The sequence below is a fragment of the Leucoraja erinacea genome, chromosome 15 (genome assembly GCF_028641065.1).
Source record: "Leucoraja erinacea ecotype New England chromosome 15, Leri_hhj_1, whole genome shotgun sequence".
Taxonomy (NCBI): domain Eukaryota; kingdom Metazoa; phylum Chordata; class Chondrichthyes; order Rajiformes; family Rajidae; genus Leucoraja; species Leucoraja erinaceus.
This window is the reverse complement of record NC_073391.1, coordinates 28,353,061-28,372,444: the sequence shown is the minus strand read 5'-3', so window position 1 is coordinate 28,372,444 and position 19,384 is coordinate 28,353,061. Positions and strand designations below refer to the sequence as shown.

The 19,384-nt window shown below is 39.2% G+C and overlaps 1 protein-coding gene across 1 annotated transcript in view; it reads right to left on the bottom strand.

Moving 5' to 3' along the window:
• The window catches only part of cusr (Copper-only SOD repeat protein), a 92,190-nt gene that overhangs the window by 12,633 nt on the left and 60,173 nt on the right, over positions 1–19,384 (bottom strand). Inside the window, exons 4-9 of the mRNA XM_055646969.1 lie at positions 18,977–19,060; positions 17,935–18,036; positions 15,660–15,801; positions 13,370–13,493; positions 6,921–7,045; positions 1,048–1,131 (exon numbers count right to left, since the gene is read on the bottom strand). Of these exons, the coding sequence (XP_055502944.1) occupies positions 1,048–1,131; positions 6,921–7,045; positions 13,370–13,493; positions 15,660–15,801; positions 17,935–18,036; positions 18,977–19,060 (661 nt within the window). The remainder of the gene's footprint in view (positions 1–1,047; positions 1,132–6,920; positions 7,046–13,369; positions 13,494–15,659; positions 15,802–17,934; positions 18,037–18,976; positions 19,061–19,384) is intronic.

Sequence of the window (19,384 nt, the reverse complement as noted above, 5' to 3'; positions counted from 1 at the left end):
ATATGATGGTTTATTCGTATACGGGATTAATTTTGTATCCAATAAGAAATAGTCAATTCGTGAATAAGTTTTATGAACTGATGAGTAAAATGAATATTCCCTTCCACTTGGGTTTGCTATTCTCCAAACATCAGCTATGTTGTTATTTTTTATATAAGTATTTAAAAATTCACAGGTCTTAGTTTTAACAAGACGCTTCCCTACCTTTATTGATTTATCTAAATATGGGTCTATAACATCTTAATCGGCTATTTAATCATCCTTTTCTGAATTTGAAATTTTTCCAATCCTCAGACCTTCCTTAATTCTTGGTATAATGATGCTTTTTCTTCAATCTCATATCACCTCTGCTTAGTCAAATTTTCTATAGACTCTCATGACTGTTTCAGACATGAATTACTTTAGTTTAGTTTAGTATAGATTATAATCATGTATTATCTTTACGCTGACTGGTTACAACACAACACAAGCTTTTCACTGTAACTTGGTGCATGTGACAATAAACTAAACTGTGTCAAACCCATGTAAACGTTTTTTCTCCCTACAAGATGGAGGTCTTTGGCATGAAAAACATCAACGCTGGGAAACATAATCTTTCTCAAACACTGCCTTCTGAGTCAGTGCCTCCCACACTTTGACATCATAAGTTACCATATGGAAAATGCTATTGAAATGCACAAAGCTGGAAATGAGTGTTATTCCAGTGAATCATTTCAATTCCGTATTCTAGTTATTTTCATCTCATTGGAACATAACTGTTGACTGGGTGTGAAATATTTGCTCAATTGATGACACTTGTTATTCACACACAGCTGAAACATTATTTTATGGCAAAACAGACACAACTGAATGACAGAGCAAAGTTGAGGATGGAAATAGCTTACATCTGCTTCCATTTCTTATGTTCATATGTGAAAACCCCCATTATATCTCAACGTGTCACCATGACTGTGCAAATGATACACTAATGCTTTTTAACCCCATTGGCTGCTGCAAATAAATAACCCAAAACACTTTGGTACATTAATAGCTAATAATGCAACATACCTGCTGTGCATGATTTGGAGGCCTTGAATTTACCCATTTTATCATTTTTCTCTAAATTGTCCATTTTGGTTGTATCAACATTTCCTGAAAGGAGGAAAACATTGAGCTGTAAATTTGTTCATAGAAGTTCAAATACAGTAGAAACAAGGAACTGCAGGTGCTGGTTTACAAAAAAATAACACAAAGTGCTGGAGTAACTCACGGATCAGGCAACATCGTCAGATTTTTCTTCAGAATCAGTCTAAAGAAGGGCCCCAACCCAAAACGTCACTGCTTCATGTTCTCCAGAAATGCTGTCTGACACGCTGAGATACTCCTGCACTTTGTGTCTTTTTACATTTTAAATCAAGTGTTGTGCTTAGTAGTAAGGAACTGCAGATGCTGGTTTACACCGAAGATAGACACAAAATGCTGGAGTAACTCAGCGGGTCAGTCAGCATCTCTGGAGAGAGGAAATGGTTGATGTTTTGGGTCAAGACTCCTCTTCAGACTTGTGCTGTTGTATTTGCAATTAGGCACTTCTGCAGACATTTCTGGGTGACACTCAGAATGTTTGACCCCACATTTTTTGTTAAATGTTTTGTCCTGTCTTGCAAATTTTCTTTTAGCAAGTAACTCACGTAAATGATGTCAACAATAGCACAACATCTAAAATGAGTATGCAGTGAGATTTACAAACTCACTGGCCCAAACGATGGCAGTCCCCACACAACAGCCACATTTACTCACACATTATCCAAATTTCAATTATCTCTTACTCCCTGCAAACTCCCTGAAAGCTTTTCACTGTACCTCGGTACACACGACAATAAACTAAACTGAAACTGAAACATGGTATTTCAAGGTTAACACACACAAACTACGTTCTCCGATGAACCAAAATACAATTACCCTGGACTGCCTTGCCAACACTTAGCCCAGGACACTGTGTAGAGACTTCCCCCGATTTTATGGTTACAGCAAAGTTTGCAGAGGTTTTTAGACTTTATACTTGAGAGATACAATGTGGAAACAGGTTCTTCAGCCCAATGAGCCCACGCTGACCAGTGATCACCTCTATACACTAACACTATCCCACACACTAGGAACAATTTACAATTTTTACCAAACCCAATTAACCTACAAATTCATTAACCCTCAAACTAAAACATTAAAACAAATACATGAAATACGCTACAACTGAACAGATTTAAAAAATAATGAAATAATAAGACTGGTCATATTTTTAAACAAGAATTTCTGCCAAGATCCAGTCAACATGAAATCATAGATCTTAAAGGGCAAGGAACCATGCAAGAAGATGATAAAATAAGAGACCTTCAAGCCTATCTAACTGTTCATTGTAATTGTGGCTGGTCTGTGCTGGCCTCAACTCCTCTTTTGTGCCAGTTCTCCGTAACGTTGAATTCCTCAAAGTTTCATATATTTATCAATCTACGCCTTAAATGTATCTAACGATCTGGCCTCCACCACTCTCAGGGGCAGAGAATACCAGAGATTCACAAATTTCACTTTCCTCTGAGAGAACACACTTTCATACACCTCATTGTTAAATAATCAGACACTTATTTTGTAGCCGTGTACTCTTGTTCGTGACAGGCCCACAAGTGGAAACTTCTCAATATCTACACTGTGAAGCTCTCTGAGACCTTGTATGTTTGAATAAGGAATACAAGGCTTTTCTTATTCAAACACAGGAACAAAAACCTAAACTGATAGAATAACTCTCTCATCCCAAGAATTGCACCTAATAACTGATCATTAGTAATTATTAGTTCTGCATTTTTTAAAATATGATGCGAATTTCTTGGCGGGAATCCGGTATGCCGATTAAATACAACAATAGTAAAAACTACCTGTGACTACTTGCTACAGGAACAATGTAGAGTTCTTCGTTATTACCCGAATGAATCAATCTGTTAGCTCACAGGTGGGATTAAAATCTCCAGCATATAAAAAAAGAGGATTCCTGAATAACAATGTAATCAATTTTAACATTTTGCTTTTCTAACTGTGAGCAAAAAAGTACAGTAATGCTATTCAGAAAGAGCTATTTTTGATTATCAAACGTTGACTATCAGATTTGCCCTGATAGTTATTTTCCTCATTAGCCACATAAGACAAATGCAACTTGTGTTCGTTGTTTTGGAAAGATATCAAAAACATCCAAAAGAAAACATTAAGTCTCACAAGAGAAAGTTATTAAAATAAATCTATGTGCTATGTTTACACCAATGCTGATGAATTGCAACATCAGTATCATCTGGTCATATTTTGATTTAACGTCCCTTAACATTATCTAACCTTATAAATAGAAAGCAAAATACTGCAATTCTAATTATGGGTCATGAGAACATGGATAGGTGATGTTTCGGGTCGGGACCCTTCTTCTTTCGTGTACATCCTGTTTCAAGTGTTGACATCACTGTCATTGTCTGTCCTGAAAAGGACGCAAGCTTCCGGAGCCATCACTTGTTACAATAGATGATTGATGGTGGTAGCAGAATTAGCTCAGGATACTTCCAGTTTCCAGCCCTGCGACGTGGACCTTTCTGCTATGGGGCCGGGACCCTTCTTATGTCGCATATTGATATTCTCCAGAGTTTATGTTAGAAATACAGCAGGGAAATCAGAGATATGGGCCAAATATCGACAGGTGGGACTAACCATATAACCATATAACAATTACAGCACGGAAACAGGCTATCTCGGCCCTACAAGTCCGTGCCGAACAACTTTTTTCCCTTAGTCCCACCTGCCTGCACTCATACTATAACCCTCCATTTCCTTCTCATCCATATGCCTATCCAATTTATTTTTAAATGATAACAACGAACCTGCCTCCACCACTTCCACTGGAAACTCATTCCACACCGCTACCACTCTCTGAGTAAAGAAGTTCCCCCTCATATTACCTAGTGTAGATAGGACACCTTGGTCAGTGCGGGCAAGCTGAACCAAAGGGCCCCTTTCCGCGCTGCATGCCTCTATGACTCTCTATGGCTCTATGAAATGGATAGGTGACATTTTGGGTCGGGACCCTTCTTCAGACTGATCCAGACTTCAGTCTGAAGAAGGTCACTGACCTGAAAAGTCACCTATCCATGTTCTCCATGGATGCTGCCTGATCCGTTGAGTTACTCCAGCATTTTGTGTCTTTCCCTGACCACACATTACATTGGGCATGCTAAGCAGGTAAATTTCTTTCAGGCAATCTTAGCAAGAAAGCCAAATTGCAAAATCTACTTAAGTGTTTTTATACTTTTCATACCGAGGCAGCACAAGCCAGAATACACTTCCAGCGTGGACAAGGAAATTGATGTCACTAACATAATTTAATCTGCTCCACCTATCAACCCACCCCTTCATACACCTTTGCTGCCATTATAAGCCATTTCTAGGATCCCAAACAGGTCGCTTCGTAATCCATTCCACCAATAAACCTGGTTTTATAATCCACCAGGAATAGTTTTTTTTTCTATTTTCCACACCTGTTCACCTGTAGCTACAATCTGACCCATCTCTAGTGAATATGTTCTTTTTTTACAAAAGGATAAGGTCACTAATTATCCTCACATGGATTTTACTAATTCAGTTCTCAAGTGGCACAGCTTGATCTATAAGGGGCCCCAAAGATAAGAAATGTATCATTAGGGAACAAGTAATTTTAATATCTTATGTAAAGATGTTTACCAAAAGGATTTTAGGACAGGATTTCCTCTGGAAATTATTTTTTTTCTCATTAGCAACATCGTATACATGCAACAGGGAGCGTTCACATGTTCACTGTTTTGGAAAATGTTACAAAGAACATACACAAGGATATATTTACTGATCCACCAGAGAGAGACTGTAAGAGAGCTTCTTACTATTTTTCTCACACTGTATGCACAAAGCAACCACAAGAACAAATTCCGTTCAGATCACTATGTGCCATTTTACCAAATTTAAAATGCCTTCATGACACATCTGCAGTAGATGATTATTTTAAAAAAATCAAATTTAGAAAGTTATTTCCATTTCAGCTGTTTCCTCACACGGCCCATTTACACACGTCGTGGTTGATTTTGCCATGGAACCAGAGGATTCTAACATGTGTATGAAGGAACTGCAGATGCTGGTTTAAACCAAAGATAGACACAAAATGCTGGAGTAACACAGCGGGACAGGCAGCACCTCTGGAGAGAAGGAATGGGTGACGTTTTGGGTCAAACCCCTCCTTCAGACTGACTAACTCATTATATCTTCCCAATGGCAGCCTTGAACTTCATCAAGCCAACACATCCTACCACTCAGTGGCAAGGTATTGGCTCCCCAAGTGAATAACAATATCAGGCTGAGCTTCCATTCATACGTTTACCTCACGTGTATGAGCAGGTTAAACACATCACAGGGATAAGAAAATTATTCTGAACAGCTAAATGTGGATTATTTAAGATGCTTATTAACAACAATTTTCTAATTATTTCATTTTCGGTATGCCGAGGATGTTATCATAAAAATCTTTATCACCTTTTTTGCTTTGGATGGCACAGTGGTGCAATTAGAGTCATATATTCATACAGCACAGAAACAGACTCTTCGGCCCAACTTATCCATGGTGACGAAGGTACCCCATCAAGGCTAGTCCCATCTGCCCATGCTCGGTCCAGATCTCCCTAAACCCTTGCTATCCAAATTAATATAGTGACAGATACTGGGTTCAATCCTGACCTCAGGTTCTGTCTGTGTCATTTTTGTATGGTCTTTCTGTGACCACATGGGTTTCCTCTGGCTACTCCATTTTGGTCCCACATCCCAAAGACACATGGATTGGTAGGTTCATTGTCCACTATAAATTGCCAGTGGTATGTATGCGAGTAGTAAAATCTGGAGAGAGTTAATGGGAATGCGGGAAGAATAAAATAAATGGAATTAACGTAGGATTAGTATAAATCAGTGGTCAGTGATCAATGTGAACTTAGTGCTGCAAAGTGCCATGCGGTATCTCTCTACCACTAAAGGCAGTAGTATTAGGATCAACCATTAGGAAATGAAATAAAGTTCAATAGATAGATGTAAAGAAATTCTGCTTCATGTAAAGGTTGATCGACATGTGGAATAAATATCCAGGCAGGACAGTGAAAGCAAACGCTCTCCAGTGTCTTCTTGCTTTAGAACATAGAGCTGGAACTGGCCGTTCAGTCCCCAATGTCTGTGCTACACATCATGCCAAGAACAACTCTTATCTGCCTACACATAATCCACATCACTCTTTCCCTTCACATCCTTGTGCCTATCCAAAAATGCAGTTATTATATCAGCCTCCACCACCATCCCCGGCAGTGTGTTCCAAGCTCCCACCACCACTCTGTGTAAATAATTTGCCCTGTACATGTCCCTTAAACTTTCCCCTTTTCACCTTAAAGCTATGCTATCACCTTAAAAGCTTTATTAATCTTTGAAAATCTGCCGTTTTCCATAGGGAACGTATAGTTTTATTCATGCTCAATTAGTTCTTGCCAGCAAATGGTTCCGATTCCCATTAGAAAGAACAATCAATGTGTGCTTCTACCAATCATCATTAAAACTGCACTTCCTTTATGTACAGAAACCATAGGTTAGCCATTTTAGTTAAGCATTTCTAAGGTCATAAGGTCATAAGTGATAGGAGCAGAATTAGGGCATTCGGCCCATCTAATCTACACCGCCATTTAATCATGGCTGATCTCTCTCTCCCTCCTAACCCCATTCTCCTGCCTTCCCCCCCATAACCCCTGACACCATTTGATTCCATTTACGAGCACAAATGGAAGCCAGACTGTTGTGATACCTGTTATTTTTGTTGTGCCCAGCTATTGTAATTTCAAAATAGAAAGTATTTTAAGACTTGCCTGCCACGTAGAAAGTGATTTGCTGGCATCCTGTTACAGTGGCTGCAGATGGGCCCCCTGGGAAAATTGTTACTCTCCAGGGCGCAATTCCAAGAGCCTCAGCAACAGTACTGCGGAATTCATATCTAGAAAGAGAAAAGCATTTCAATTTAATCTGTTCAAAGTCCAGTTTGTGGCATTGGTAAATTTTGACAATTAAATGCCAAACCATCAGGAGCTTTAAGCAGTGGGGATGTAGCTGCTAGGAACCGATGTGAGATTGCCCCAAAACTTGTTTCATTTAAGAGCATTATTACTGATAGAAAAGCGACATTCAGTCCATGCTCAAACTCGGCTGGGTTTGCTTTTTCTAAGGTGGTTAAGCTGGATCCCATATTAAATTGTTATAGGTTGTTTCCACTGGTAAGTGGTTGAGGTTCAAAATTAAAACCCATCACAGAAAGAATTAATGGGAATTTTGGAAAATATTTCTTCCAAAAAAAACCTTTTAATTTCCTCAGTATCCACAGTGTGGAGTGCACAAAGAAAATCAAGTAAATGAGGGTCCTGGCCAGGCCAAGGACCTTGCAGGGAAGAAGGGGCAGGAGGTGGGATCAACAGTTAACAAATCAGTTGGTGCTGCCGAGGAGATAGGGGGTCAGAAGGCTACAGACCTAATGTGGGTAAATGAGGTCATGGTCAATAGATGGCATGGGCATGATGGGCCAAAGGGCCTGTTTCTGTGCTGTATAACTCAATGAGAGCGAGGACCAACTGAATGATCGTGAGACACAGAAAGGCAAGGGTAGAGGTTTATCAGATGATTGGTGGTTGGGAGTCACGAGGGATAGTCCTAAGCTTTTGGGAGTGAGCACTGTTGGTAGCAGGATGGGATCCTAAAATAGGCAATTCAATCAACTCAAATAAATAATTTTATTTGCCAGATATTTATAAATAATCTACCAGAGGTACATCCAGTGGCCTTAGCATCCACTCAGCAAAGTCTACCTGAAGACACATGGAAGCAGGCTTCCATCACTATGTGAATGCTTGTTTCTGCAGGAACATATCTTTACAGACTCATCTGTGGATTATGTGGCACACACACAGAGCAACAGAGAATGAACATTGCAGACCACAACATGCAAGTCCCACCACTGTTGTTTATAATTTATTAAATGAGTTAATTGTTTGAGAAGAAGAATTAAAGGCTCTGGGGAGTGGGCAGAGGAGTTTGACATTTATATTGTCAAGCAACTAACACCTGTTTTGTGCAAGAGGGAAGGAGGAATGGTCTCGACCTGAAACGTCACCAATTCCTTCTCTCCTTAGATGCCGCCTTACCCGCTGAGTTACTCCAGCATTTTGTGTCTACCCTGTTTTGTGCATCTGTCTTGGACAACACAACCTGTTAAGTTGGGTGCAGGCTACATCGCTTCTGGACTGAGGACTGGCGGACTGAGCGAAGGTGTTCAGCGAAACATTCGCCCAGTCCCATATTTGTTGTGTTAAACCAGTGGTGTATTTAGCTCTCAAGTTCTATCGAGGTTTCCTAAAAAAGAAAAAAAATGACATTGAAGCCATTTGTCTTTGAGCAAATAGTTATGTTTTTTTTTTCAAATGCTGCATTAAAAATAACTTATGTGATTTCAGATTGAAGGCATCTTTGCAGCTGTTGTGTTATTCCGTATGGGGTGATAGGAAATGGGACACATCCTTAAAGTATGCTCACTGGGCAGCTACAGTGCAGTGGCATGAAGGCTGGAGGAGTGTGGGGGGGGGGGGGGGGGATAAAACAGGAGGCAAACAGCAGTCTGCTTGGGAAATATCATTCTCCAAAGTTACATCCCTTGGAATTTCCTGTTGAAATGGAGAATATCCTTGGCACACAATTTTATTTACTGTAATCCCTCAGCAGCTTGAGCCACTGTCAGGAAACTGTACTGGTAACATGTGTACAATGCTCTTTTCAGAAACATTTTTTTTGTGTTATTCAAAAGCTTATCGTAATGTGTAGGTTTCAAATAATGAGCCTGTTTCCTTGACAATGTCAGATTTTATGGTGCCTTGTGAATGAATGGAAAATGTACATAGCGCTAAGTTGTGCTGAGTTTCCTCTGTAATTAAAATAACAGGAGTTTTAATGTCATTTACAAAGGAAGTCATCAATTGGTACAAAATTACTGCAAGTAGATTATTTTCATCCTGTAAGTGAGTTTTGTTAAAATATTGACGCCACAATGACATGTCTGAAGTTGGGAGATTTGATAGTCAACACTCGAGCCAGGCAGATCTGTGCAATTCCAGTTGATTGTAACTGAACAAGTCCCATAATCAATAATAAAACCAGAGAAGAATTCAATAGAAGCTAAGGCTTGGTCTCTTTCTATTAGCTGCAGATAAGCGTAAAAGTTAACAGACTAATTGTTACTAGCCATGTTTTTGGGAAGCTTATTAATACTCTGTGCTGGTCATATCAGCAGTCATAGCTGGATATAAAATCCAACCACAGAACTTGGTAGTTTCTGAATATCCCCTTTTACATTCTGACCAGGTCTGGATCCTATATCTAAACCTTCCACAGTCCCCACCCTCCCATTATTCTGGCCTGCAGTGGTTCCAAGCTCTCATAAGATCGGAGTAGAATTCGGCCATTCGGCCCATCACATCTACACCGCCATTCAACCATGGCTGATCTATCTCTCCCCCCCCTAACCCCATTCTCCTGCCTTCTCCCCATAACCTGACACCTGTACTAATCAAGAAATTCTCTCTCGACAACGCCAACTTAAAATTCTAGTCCTCGTGTGTAGTCCTAATGATTTTATCCCTCCCCATCTCCAGAACCTGCTTCAGCCTTATGAACACCATTTCATCACCACAATTACCTCTCACCCACAGCATCTCAGCTATTCCTCTTTCTCTTCAACTTTAGCAGGTGCGCCTTCCATTGATGCGCATGAGATTCAGTTGTCAAAATTCTTTCCCAAAACTATCCTGTCTCTCCCTTTCCTATTTTAAGATCCTTTGGCCCTTTAATTGACTAAACATTTGGTTACACTTGATATTATCTCGTTCTCACTGATTCCAGAGGGTGTTTCTCCAAGTTGCTTCATTAATGCAATAATTAATTTTATTCATTTAACAGGCACCATCACAACATTTAAGAAACATTTAGACAGGTACGTGGACAGGATAGGTTTAAAAGGGATATGGGCCAAATGTAGGCAGCTGTGACTAGTGTATATGGAACACATTAGTCAGTGTGGGAAAGTTGGGCTGAAGGGCCTATTTCCACGCTGTATGACTCTATGACTCCGTGACACATTGATGTTTTCACAACTGTTGAAGGAATATTTAATTTTGTGTACATGGAATATTTTAATTAAAAGCAAGAATAAAACCACAATGTGTAAAACGTGGTGGGAGTGACTGTGGCAAAAGCACCAACCAGCTCAACATTAATCATTCCACTGCCTGACGTTAATTGTGATTTATTCCAGGAACCAAACCAAGCAGGCAGCTTGGCATTACCTCTTTCATATTACCATTTGTATATTTTTATGATTAAAAAACAGGAACAGAAATTGGGGGAGTGTGGCGGGTATATTTATATCGCTTTCTAACTGTTGAAGCCAGAAGTACGATCAAAAATAAATAATTATTTAAATTAACGGTACCACAGCATTTTATAGGTCTCTTAATAGCAGCTGTTTCCTCATTTTTAAATAATTGTTTTCATTCATACTGAGATTGTTTAAGGAACATGTGATAGTTGTATCCTTTCTATTGACAGTCCAGTGGTAAACAATGTTACAACAGTCTGAAGAAGGGTTTCGGCCTGAAACGTTACCTATTTCCTTCGCTCCATAGATGCTGCTGCACCCGCTGAGTTTCTCCAGCATTTTTGTGTACCTTACAACATGGGGACAGGTTCTTTGCTGACAATGTCTGTGACAAGCATGACACCAATATGGCATCCTGTACATCGGCGAAACCAAGCATTAACTCAGCGACTATTTCGACATACACTTGAGCTTATTCCGCCAAGGCCTACTGGATCTCCTGGTTGCTAAGCATTTTAACTCATCTTTCCATTCACATACTGACTGTGCTGGGTCTCCTCCACTGCCAAATGTGAAGCCACACGCACCATATATTCCACATGGATAGATTACAACCTAACACCATGAACATTGAATTCTCCAATTTTAGATTAAACTCCACTCCCCCTCTCTCTCCTATGCCCCACCTGGACTCACATTTATTTCTCCCGCCCCGCTCCCCTTCTGCTCACATTCTTTCCTCCGACTTCACATTTCACAACTCTTTAAAAACTTTTGTCTCAAACCTTCTGCCTTTTCATCTCTAGCCATTTTCCTACCATCTGCTATATCTACAAACTAAACTAAGACATGAACAACCTTAAAGACAGAAACAAACAGTGTTACCATTGCTTTGATTTTTATGCTGTTCTGATGACATAATTAAACATGCAAATATTAATTTTATTTTCCTCTACCCACAGTTGCTGATTGACCCGCTGAGCATTGTACCTGGGGTAGACACAAAATGCTGGAGTAACTGGAGAGAAGGAATGGGTGACGTTTTGGGTCAAGACACAATAGGTAAAGTTAGTGGCACAATAGTCAAGTCAAGTCAAGTCAAGTCAATTTTATTTCTATAGCACATTTAAAAACAACTCTCATTGACCAAAGTGCTTTACATTAGTGCAGGTACTAACTTGCTACAAACAGTGGTACATAGATCAACAATACACACATAAATACATACATAGAGCGCTCCCTCAGAGGACCTCAAGAAAGGCTTGAGAGTAGAAATAAGTTTTAAGTTTAGACTTAAGTCTAGACTTAGAAGAGTTGATGGAGGGGGCAGTTCTGATGGAAAGAGGGATGCTGTTCCATATAGGTGGCCACCATATCATCAAAAGCAGCGAGTTTCATTATAGACATTGACAATGGCTTGGCTTCATAAAGGGAAGACCAACTGGGACAGAACGCTCTATTGACATAGTGGAACATGATCAGATGGCCTCTCCATGGTAAATGAACTGAGACCTATATTTTTTCTTAATGTCTTCTCTGATTATTATTATTATTATATAAAAAAACATTCTTCGTACAATTTTAAATAGAGCTTGAATGCTGTGTTATAAAGATGATATATGATATGAGATCAAAGAAGCATAAAGATATTTGAGGGAAAGAAACAAGCTGTGCCTTTTGAAGACTAAATGTGCTGTAAAATGCATTAGGCAAGAGACTGCAGTTGCAATTCCCCTATCATATAAACATGAACTTAATGTAAACCCTGCCGGAAGATTTCTAGATGACCAGCGTGATACTTTTATTTTAAGAAAGATTAATAAACAAGTTCAGTGAATCTATTTACTTAAAATCAACAAAAGAAAAATTGAATCCTTGTACCAAGACACGAGAAAACTTTAGTCTTTAGAAATACAGCACAAAAATAGGTCCTTTGGCCCACTGAGTCCATGCCGACCAGTGATTCCCCCATACACTATACTACACACGAGAAATAATTTACAATTTACAGAAGCCAATTCATCAACAAACCTGCACATCTTTGAAGCATGGGAGGAAACCAGACCACCCGGAGAAAACCCATGTGGTCATAGAAAGAATGTACAAACTCGGTAAAGATGCCCTCAAACTGAAAATATGATGCTCAATAAGAATTTTAAATGGTAAGGTTATGTTTAATCATCCCTCCTAAAGCAGTAACAAAAATGCAAAGCATCTCACATACAGTAATATATTTGAATTCCCTAAAAGCCTTTGATAAGATACTCTGCAGAAGATTCACAGTGAAAGTTCATTGACCAGATATATTTATCTCTCCACAAATGCCATCTGACCTGCTGACCATTTCCACATTTTTAAATTGTTTTTCTATATAAAGTTCAAATAAATCAGCAAACAACAAAATGAGAAGTGGCATTTGTGATGTTGCACAATGATTTGTGGTAGGACCACTATCGTCATTAGAACTGATTTACGAGGGAAAGCACAGACAGTCATCTACCATTCTCAGAATGGGCACATCATTGGTGAATGAATTAAAGGTAAGGGATAGGATATTTTGAAAGAATAAAAAGCATTTTGTTTTAGAGAAAGCTTCCAAAGAGGATAGCAGAATGACAAGATACAAGAAAACTGAGAATCACCAAAGATTATGAGATTTACTAGTTCAGGGCAAAAGCATTTGCAGTACTGAATCTATTAATGCATCAGAAAAAAAGATTTTTGTAGGATACCCTAACAAGAATTCAAATAAGGCAGTAAATTGTCATTGTACGTTATACAAAAACCATTTCATCGCTGGCCTTCAGCTGAAACATTTATTCACACCCAGTGTTTACATCAATATGTAGATACTATGTAATTCCACATATGTCTATTGTAATCTTCATCCACTTCAGTTCTTACCTGCTAAATGGGTTTACATTTGGAAAAGTTAATGACTTCATTGAAGAAACAGCAACAATGTCAGCACAGTCCTTCAAGCTTTTACTGTGATCGTTATTGTGAATTACCACTGATCTGCCCACAACTGGAAATGAAGAAGAAGGCAATTTGACGAATATCTCAAGAACAATTACTGTCATAAATGCAAATCCCAAATTAAAATAAATGCTAGAAATACTGAACAAGTCAGGCAGCATGAAGCTAAAGAGCTTTCTCACTTCTCAGACACTATTTTCACTTTTTAAGATTGTATTTGTAAGGGCGAACATACGCTTTAGCTGGCTTAGGAATCTCCAGGTGGAATTTAAGTTCTTGCACTTCCTTTTGTGCTGTATTAATAATAATTTAACTGGTAGGTGCATAGTGTATGTCTTAAAATTTACAAAAAATAATCAAAAAGATGCAAAGGCAGTTTGGTGTTTGTTTTAGATAGGGGGGAGATATAGAGTGGCTTTTCCTAAGGCTATTGTATATTGATATATAATATACATTTAGAGTCGAGCTAAAGAACACAATTTTAAACCTTGCAGAAAACTCCGTAGTGACTTGTGAGGTGATACAGTTCAGGAAGGGAGTGAGGAGAGGCAATACAAGCTAAGTGGTGCCATTTTGGATTGGGCACCAGAAATATGATGGCGTTTATCAGCAAATTGTTGAAATATTAAGAAAGTGAACTTTCACCCATTGGAAACAATATCCAGAGGAACTGATTTATGATGCTGGGCAAAATAAACAGAAATGACATGGGTGGTGCAGTTCCCAGTGTTGGAGTTGCTGCTTTAAAGTGCCAGAGACCTGGGTTTGATCCTGACTATGGGTGATATCTGTCTGGAGTTTGCACATTCTCATTGTGACCTCATAGGTTTGCTCCAGCTGCTCCGGTTTCGTCCCGCATTCCAAAGACGTGTAGGTTTGTAGGTTAATTGGCTTCTGTAAATTGCCCCTAGTGTGTAGAATGCGAAAGTGGGATAACAGAACTGGTGTGCGGGTGATCATTGGTCGCCACGGATTCGGTGGGCCGAAAGGCCTGTTTCCACACTGTATACCTAAACTAAACTAAACTACAGAAGGAGAAATCTGTTGTTATGCATGACTGATAAGGTTGTGGATCACAAGCTTTGATTGGGTAACACATATTGATTTGACAGTAGCAAATCAGAATTGCTTAAATAGTCAAAAGAAAAACACACAGCAGTAGGCAAAGAATAGGAGATTGAGAGCAACTGGAATGACAAAAGAAACTGCAGATGCTGGAACGTAAGCAATAAACAGAGTGCTGGAGTCACTCAGTGGGTCAGGTAGCATCTGGGAAAGGAATGGACAAGCAACATTATGGGTTAGGATCCTTCTTCAGACAATGAATGGATTCGTTCTTCATTAGAATACATTGTTCAATCAACTTCCAGTTAGATTTTTAATTGCTTTCTATGTGTCCAGCACCTTCTAATGCATACCCAAATCTCTGTTTCTCCAAATGTCTTAGCTTATAAACATTCAGAAAACACTCAGTCATATTAAGGTGAGTTTTAAGGTAAATTTAAGGTGAGGGGGGGGAAGATTTAATAGGAGCCCGAGGGGTTAATATTTTCACACAAAAGGTGGTGGATGTATGGAACGAGCTGCCGGAGGAGGTAGTTGAGGCAGGTACTATCGAAACGTTCAAGAAGCATTTAGGCAGGTACGTGGATTGGATAGGTTTAGAGGGATATGGGCCAAACGCAGGCAGGTGAGACTAGCGTAGATGGGCGGTGTGGGCAAGTTGGGCCTATTTCCACGTTATAAGACCATGACTATGATTCTATTTCCAGTGTCAGATGTATGATATGTCACGCATCACCAAACTGATCTCTACTTGGTGAGGTACTGCCTATTCACTTGGTCTTACAATATATCTCTGCAATGTTCTCCTCCCATCTTCACTGCCCACCTACTGTTATCTACAACTCTGACATATGATTCTAAACAGTCAAGTTAACTCTTATCTCCATGGTTGCTGCCTGATCTGCTGCAAATTTCCAACATTTTCTCATATATCGCTTTGTCTGCCCCAGACTCTTTGTGTACTTTATGCAAAACCAATGTACCACTGAAACATTGTATTCTTCCATCCAAATTACAAATATGCACTGCAAAAAGCATGCATAACAAAAAAAACTATGTTTACGTGTTTACAAGCAACATACGAAATCTATGCACTTCACATGACCTTAGAATCTGAAGGTCTGGGAAACACATATCCACACAAACTTACCAGTAAAATCTCCAGTTAAAGGGAGACTGACATCGGTCTTCAAATATCTCATCCCAAGACTTATTGGACCTTGTTTGGAATTTAAATCTCCCACCTCACAGTGCAAGGGATAACTTAATGAGCAGCTGTTCTTATAGCCATCCTGCAAATATAAGTGAAACAATGATTTAGATTCCAATCATGTGTTAGTCAGGATCTGCCTGCACTTTACCAACAACAAGTTGCTGTGGTAGAATAGCAGCAAGGTTGCTGGATTGGTATCCAGAAGTCTGAGCAAGAGGCCTGCTTGACGAAGTTTAAATCCCACTATAGTTAGATGAGGAATATTAATTAAAAGAAAAATTAATACAATTGGAATAAAAATAAGAGCATTATAATAGTCACAGTCATAGTCATCCAATAATATTTGAGTAGAGGCCCCAGTTGTCATCAATTTCCTTTGTTCCTTTGTTTATCTGCTGCATAGTTTTTCCAAAAAAACAACCACATAAAAATCTCCTAGTACCATTTTCCATTGAAAAACAGGAAAGTCCTACTCTCACGTTCAGTATGTTTGTTTCCAAAGCCATGGTAAAACCACAACTCAAAAACATAAATTGTCTGTTTCCTTGTATAAATTAGTTTTTGATGATCATTTGCTGACTTTCCAAAGTTCACAGAGTTGATGCAGTGCACTTCTCTGGGCGATATAGGTAACAGATGGTAATTGTAGCGTACTTAATAATGTGCGTCATTTCCTTCTAGTCTGTTATCTATTGAAAGCATCTGATCCAAGTCCAGGCACTGAACAGTGGATGTGGAACTTTGTAACTGGAAACTCTGATTCATTGAACAGATCCACATCAAATTATAATCTGTTACAATACGCTGATACCATTGTTATACAGGTGACCCGCCATTTTAAGGAGAGGGGGCACGGTGGTGCAGCGGTAAAGTTGCTGCCTTATAGTGCCAGAGCCTCGGGTTCAACCCTGACTATGGTTGTTGTCTGTATGGAGTTTGTACATTCCCCTTGTGACCATGTGGGTTTTCTCCGGGTGCTCCAGTTTCCTCACAGACTCCAAAGATGTACAGGCTTGCAGATTAATTGGCATCTATAAATTGTAAATTTCCCTAGTGTGTAGGATAGTACTAGTGTTGCTGATCAGCATGGACTCTGTGGGTCAAAGGGCCTCTTTCCCTGCTGTATCTCTAAAACTAAAACTAAAACTAAAAGGTGCATTCATAGGAAACGGTGCGTACCATGGTCCTCAGTCAGTCCATGTGTCATGAAACGGAGGTTGAGAAATAGTCGTGTTTACTTATTTTCTTCCTTTCACGTTAATTTTATAAGAATAAATTTTATCCTATGTCCCAGATTTCTTTTGATATTGAATTGTTAATTCTCTGCTGTAACTGTTGCAACAAGCGAGTTACCTGTATTAGGCTCAAATTTCTAACTCCACACATCTACACTAATGTCAGGACTTAACTATGTTTCTCCACAGAATTCCCAGATTCGAGTACTGGCATGAGGCCAAGTCTGTGCTAAGCATAGCTACCAATTCTTCTGGATGTACCATGCATTGAAACTCAGTAGGTGTTCCAAATCTCAGTCTGGGAAGCCTCTGCTGATTCTGTGCCATTAAATCTGACTCAAGTCAGCGGTCCCATTAAAATATGATGGCAGAGAAGTCAACTGCTGGGTCAAAGCCAAACAGAAAATTAATTATGTCAAAACTGACTTTTAATAGCTTGCAGATAATGCCATATGCCTCAATTCCCTGCAAATCCATATACCTATCCAAACATTTCTTAAATGTCGCTATCATATCCCCTTCACCCACCACCGCCGGCAGCGTGTTCCAGGCAAATACCGCACTTGGTGTAAAAAAAACTCTGCGCATCACACTTAAACTTTGCCGCTTTCACCTGAAAGCTACTGTATGTCTTGCAGTATTTTAATTTTCCATTCTGGGAAAAATGTTTTGATTGTCTACCCTAACTATGCCTCAAATATATTTATTACATCATTATATATATAAATGATATACATCATTATATATATAAAACATTTAAATATATTATGTTGAAATTTATCACACACCAATGCTGATTCAGTAAAAGAATGTCAAACTTTCCACACAAAGGACCATTCTTAATAATTAATATTTGATATTGATATCATAAAATACCAATGGACAACCACAAACATTTAACAGTGGTATAAGTTTCAGTGATGCCTGGTTTTCTTACTGCAGTCAGTGCCAAAAGATTAAAATCAGATAGGATTTACCTTGGTGTCAATGTTGTAAGGATTATAGTGTCCTCCTAATCCACTGCAGTTTCCGGGAGATTGTAGCGGATTAGTATGAACGTGCCACATTAGATGTTCCATCTGTGGAGTATACAAATCTTATTGTATAATATGGAAACTTTACAATGACATCATAAAAGTTCTGCACCTACTTGCTTGCACATCTCTACTTCACAAAGAGTAAACTGGAAGTTGGTGACATTGTTGGTGGTTGAGGCAGATACAATAGTGGGATTGAAGATACTTTTATATAGACATGCAGATATGTAGGGAATGAAGGGATATAGATTATGCACAAGTAGAGGTAGTCTTGGCATCATTGTCAGCACATACATTGTTTGCTAAAGGGCCTGTTCTTGTGCTGTACTCTTCTATTTTCTGTGGAAGTGAAGACCTGTTTACAGCTGGGGCACTGCATTGAAGTGCAGTGGGTCATTATAAAGAAGAATGGAGGCTATGCCATTGAATTGGCTGACAAATGTGCACAACAGAAAGGTATTTTTAATGTGCACCACAGAGAGGTATCAAGGATGATAGGTTTGTGTAAATGGAACATCAGATTCAATGGAAATAAGAATATAGGAATGTGAATATGCCACTCTGCTTCTCAATCCTGCCTCTCTATTCAAAATTATCATGGCTGATCTGCTCCCGACTTCAGTTCATGTGTCAGTTCCCCATGACCGTCAGTTCCCTGATCTTTCAAACAATTATCAACTCACTCTTGAAAACCCTCCAAGGGCAGAGAATTCCAGACAGGTTGGACTTTTTAATGAAAATAATTTAACAAAGATTATGTGTAACACGTCAAGTGTAAGGGGCTAAGCCCTGGTACTTTGGAATTTTATAGGTGCAAATCTTTTATATCACTTTTATATCAGCACCAGTTTTGTAATATGCATCTACTAAACCCATTATTGTTTTCAATGAATGTTTTAATTGCAGCAGTCATCTTGAAACTGATTTCAAATGGACTTAGCTTAAGCTGAAAAGTAATGCACTGAGTAATGTTTCCACTTACACCACCTGCGTTTGGGTCAGTTGGTTTAAGGTCTATAGTCATAGTTGTGTCACTTGAACTCCCATCTGGGAAGACCTGTTGCCACTGAAAATTAAAAGGAGAGGGTGTTACACATCAACAATTCTACAGGAAAATGAAAATGGCCATGTTTTTCTTGTATAGACTTTCTGGAGTTTACGAGGAGCAGGGAAATTACGTCATTGCTCACGGTTCATTGGAAAGAGTTTTAGCACATGACCTCCCGATGGTAAAACATCACTACTTAGATTTAAGGAGAGATTTAGTTTAGTTTAGGGATAGAGTGCAGAACAGGCTCTTCGGCCCACCAAGTCCCCGTACACTACCCTACACAGCGTACAGCGTACAGCGATCCCCGTACACTACCCTACACACACTAGGGACAATTTT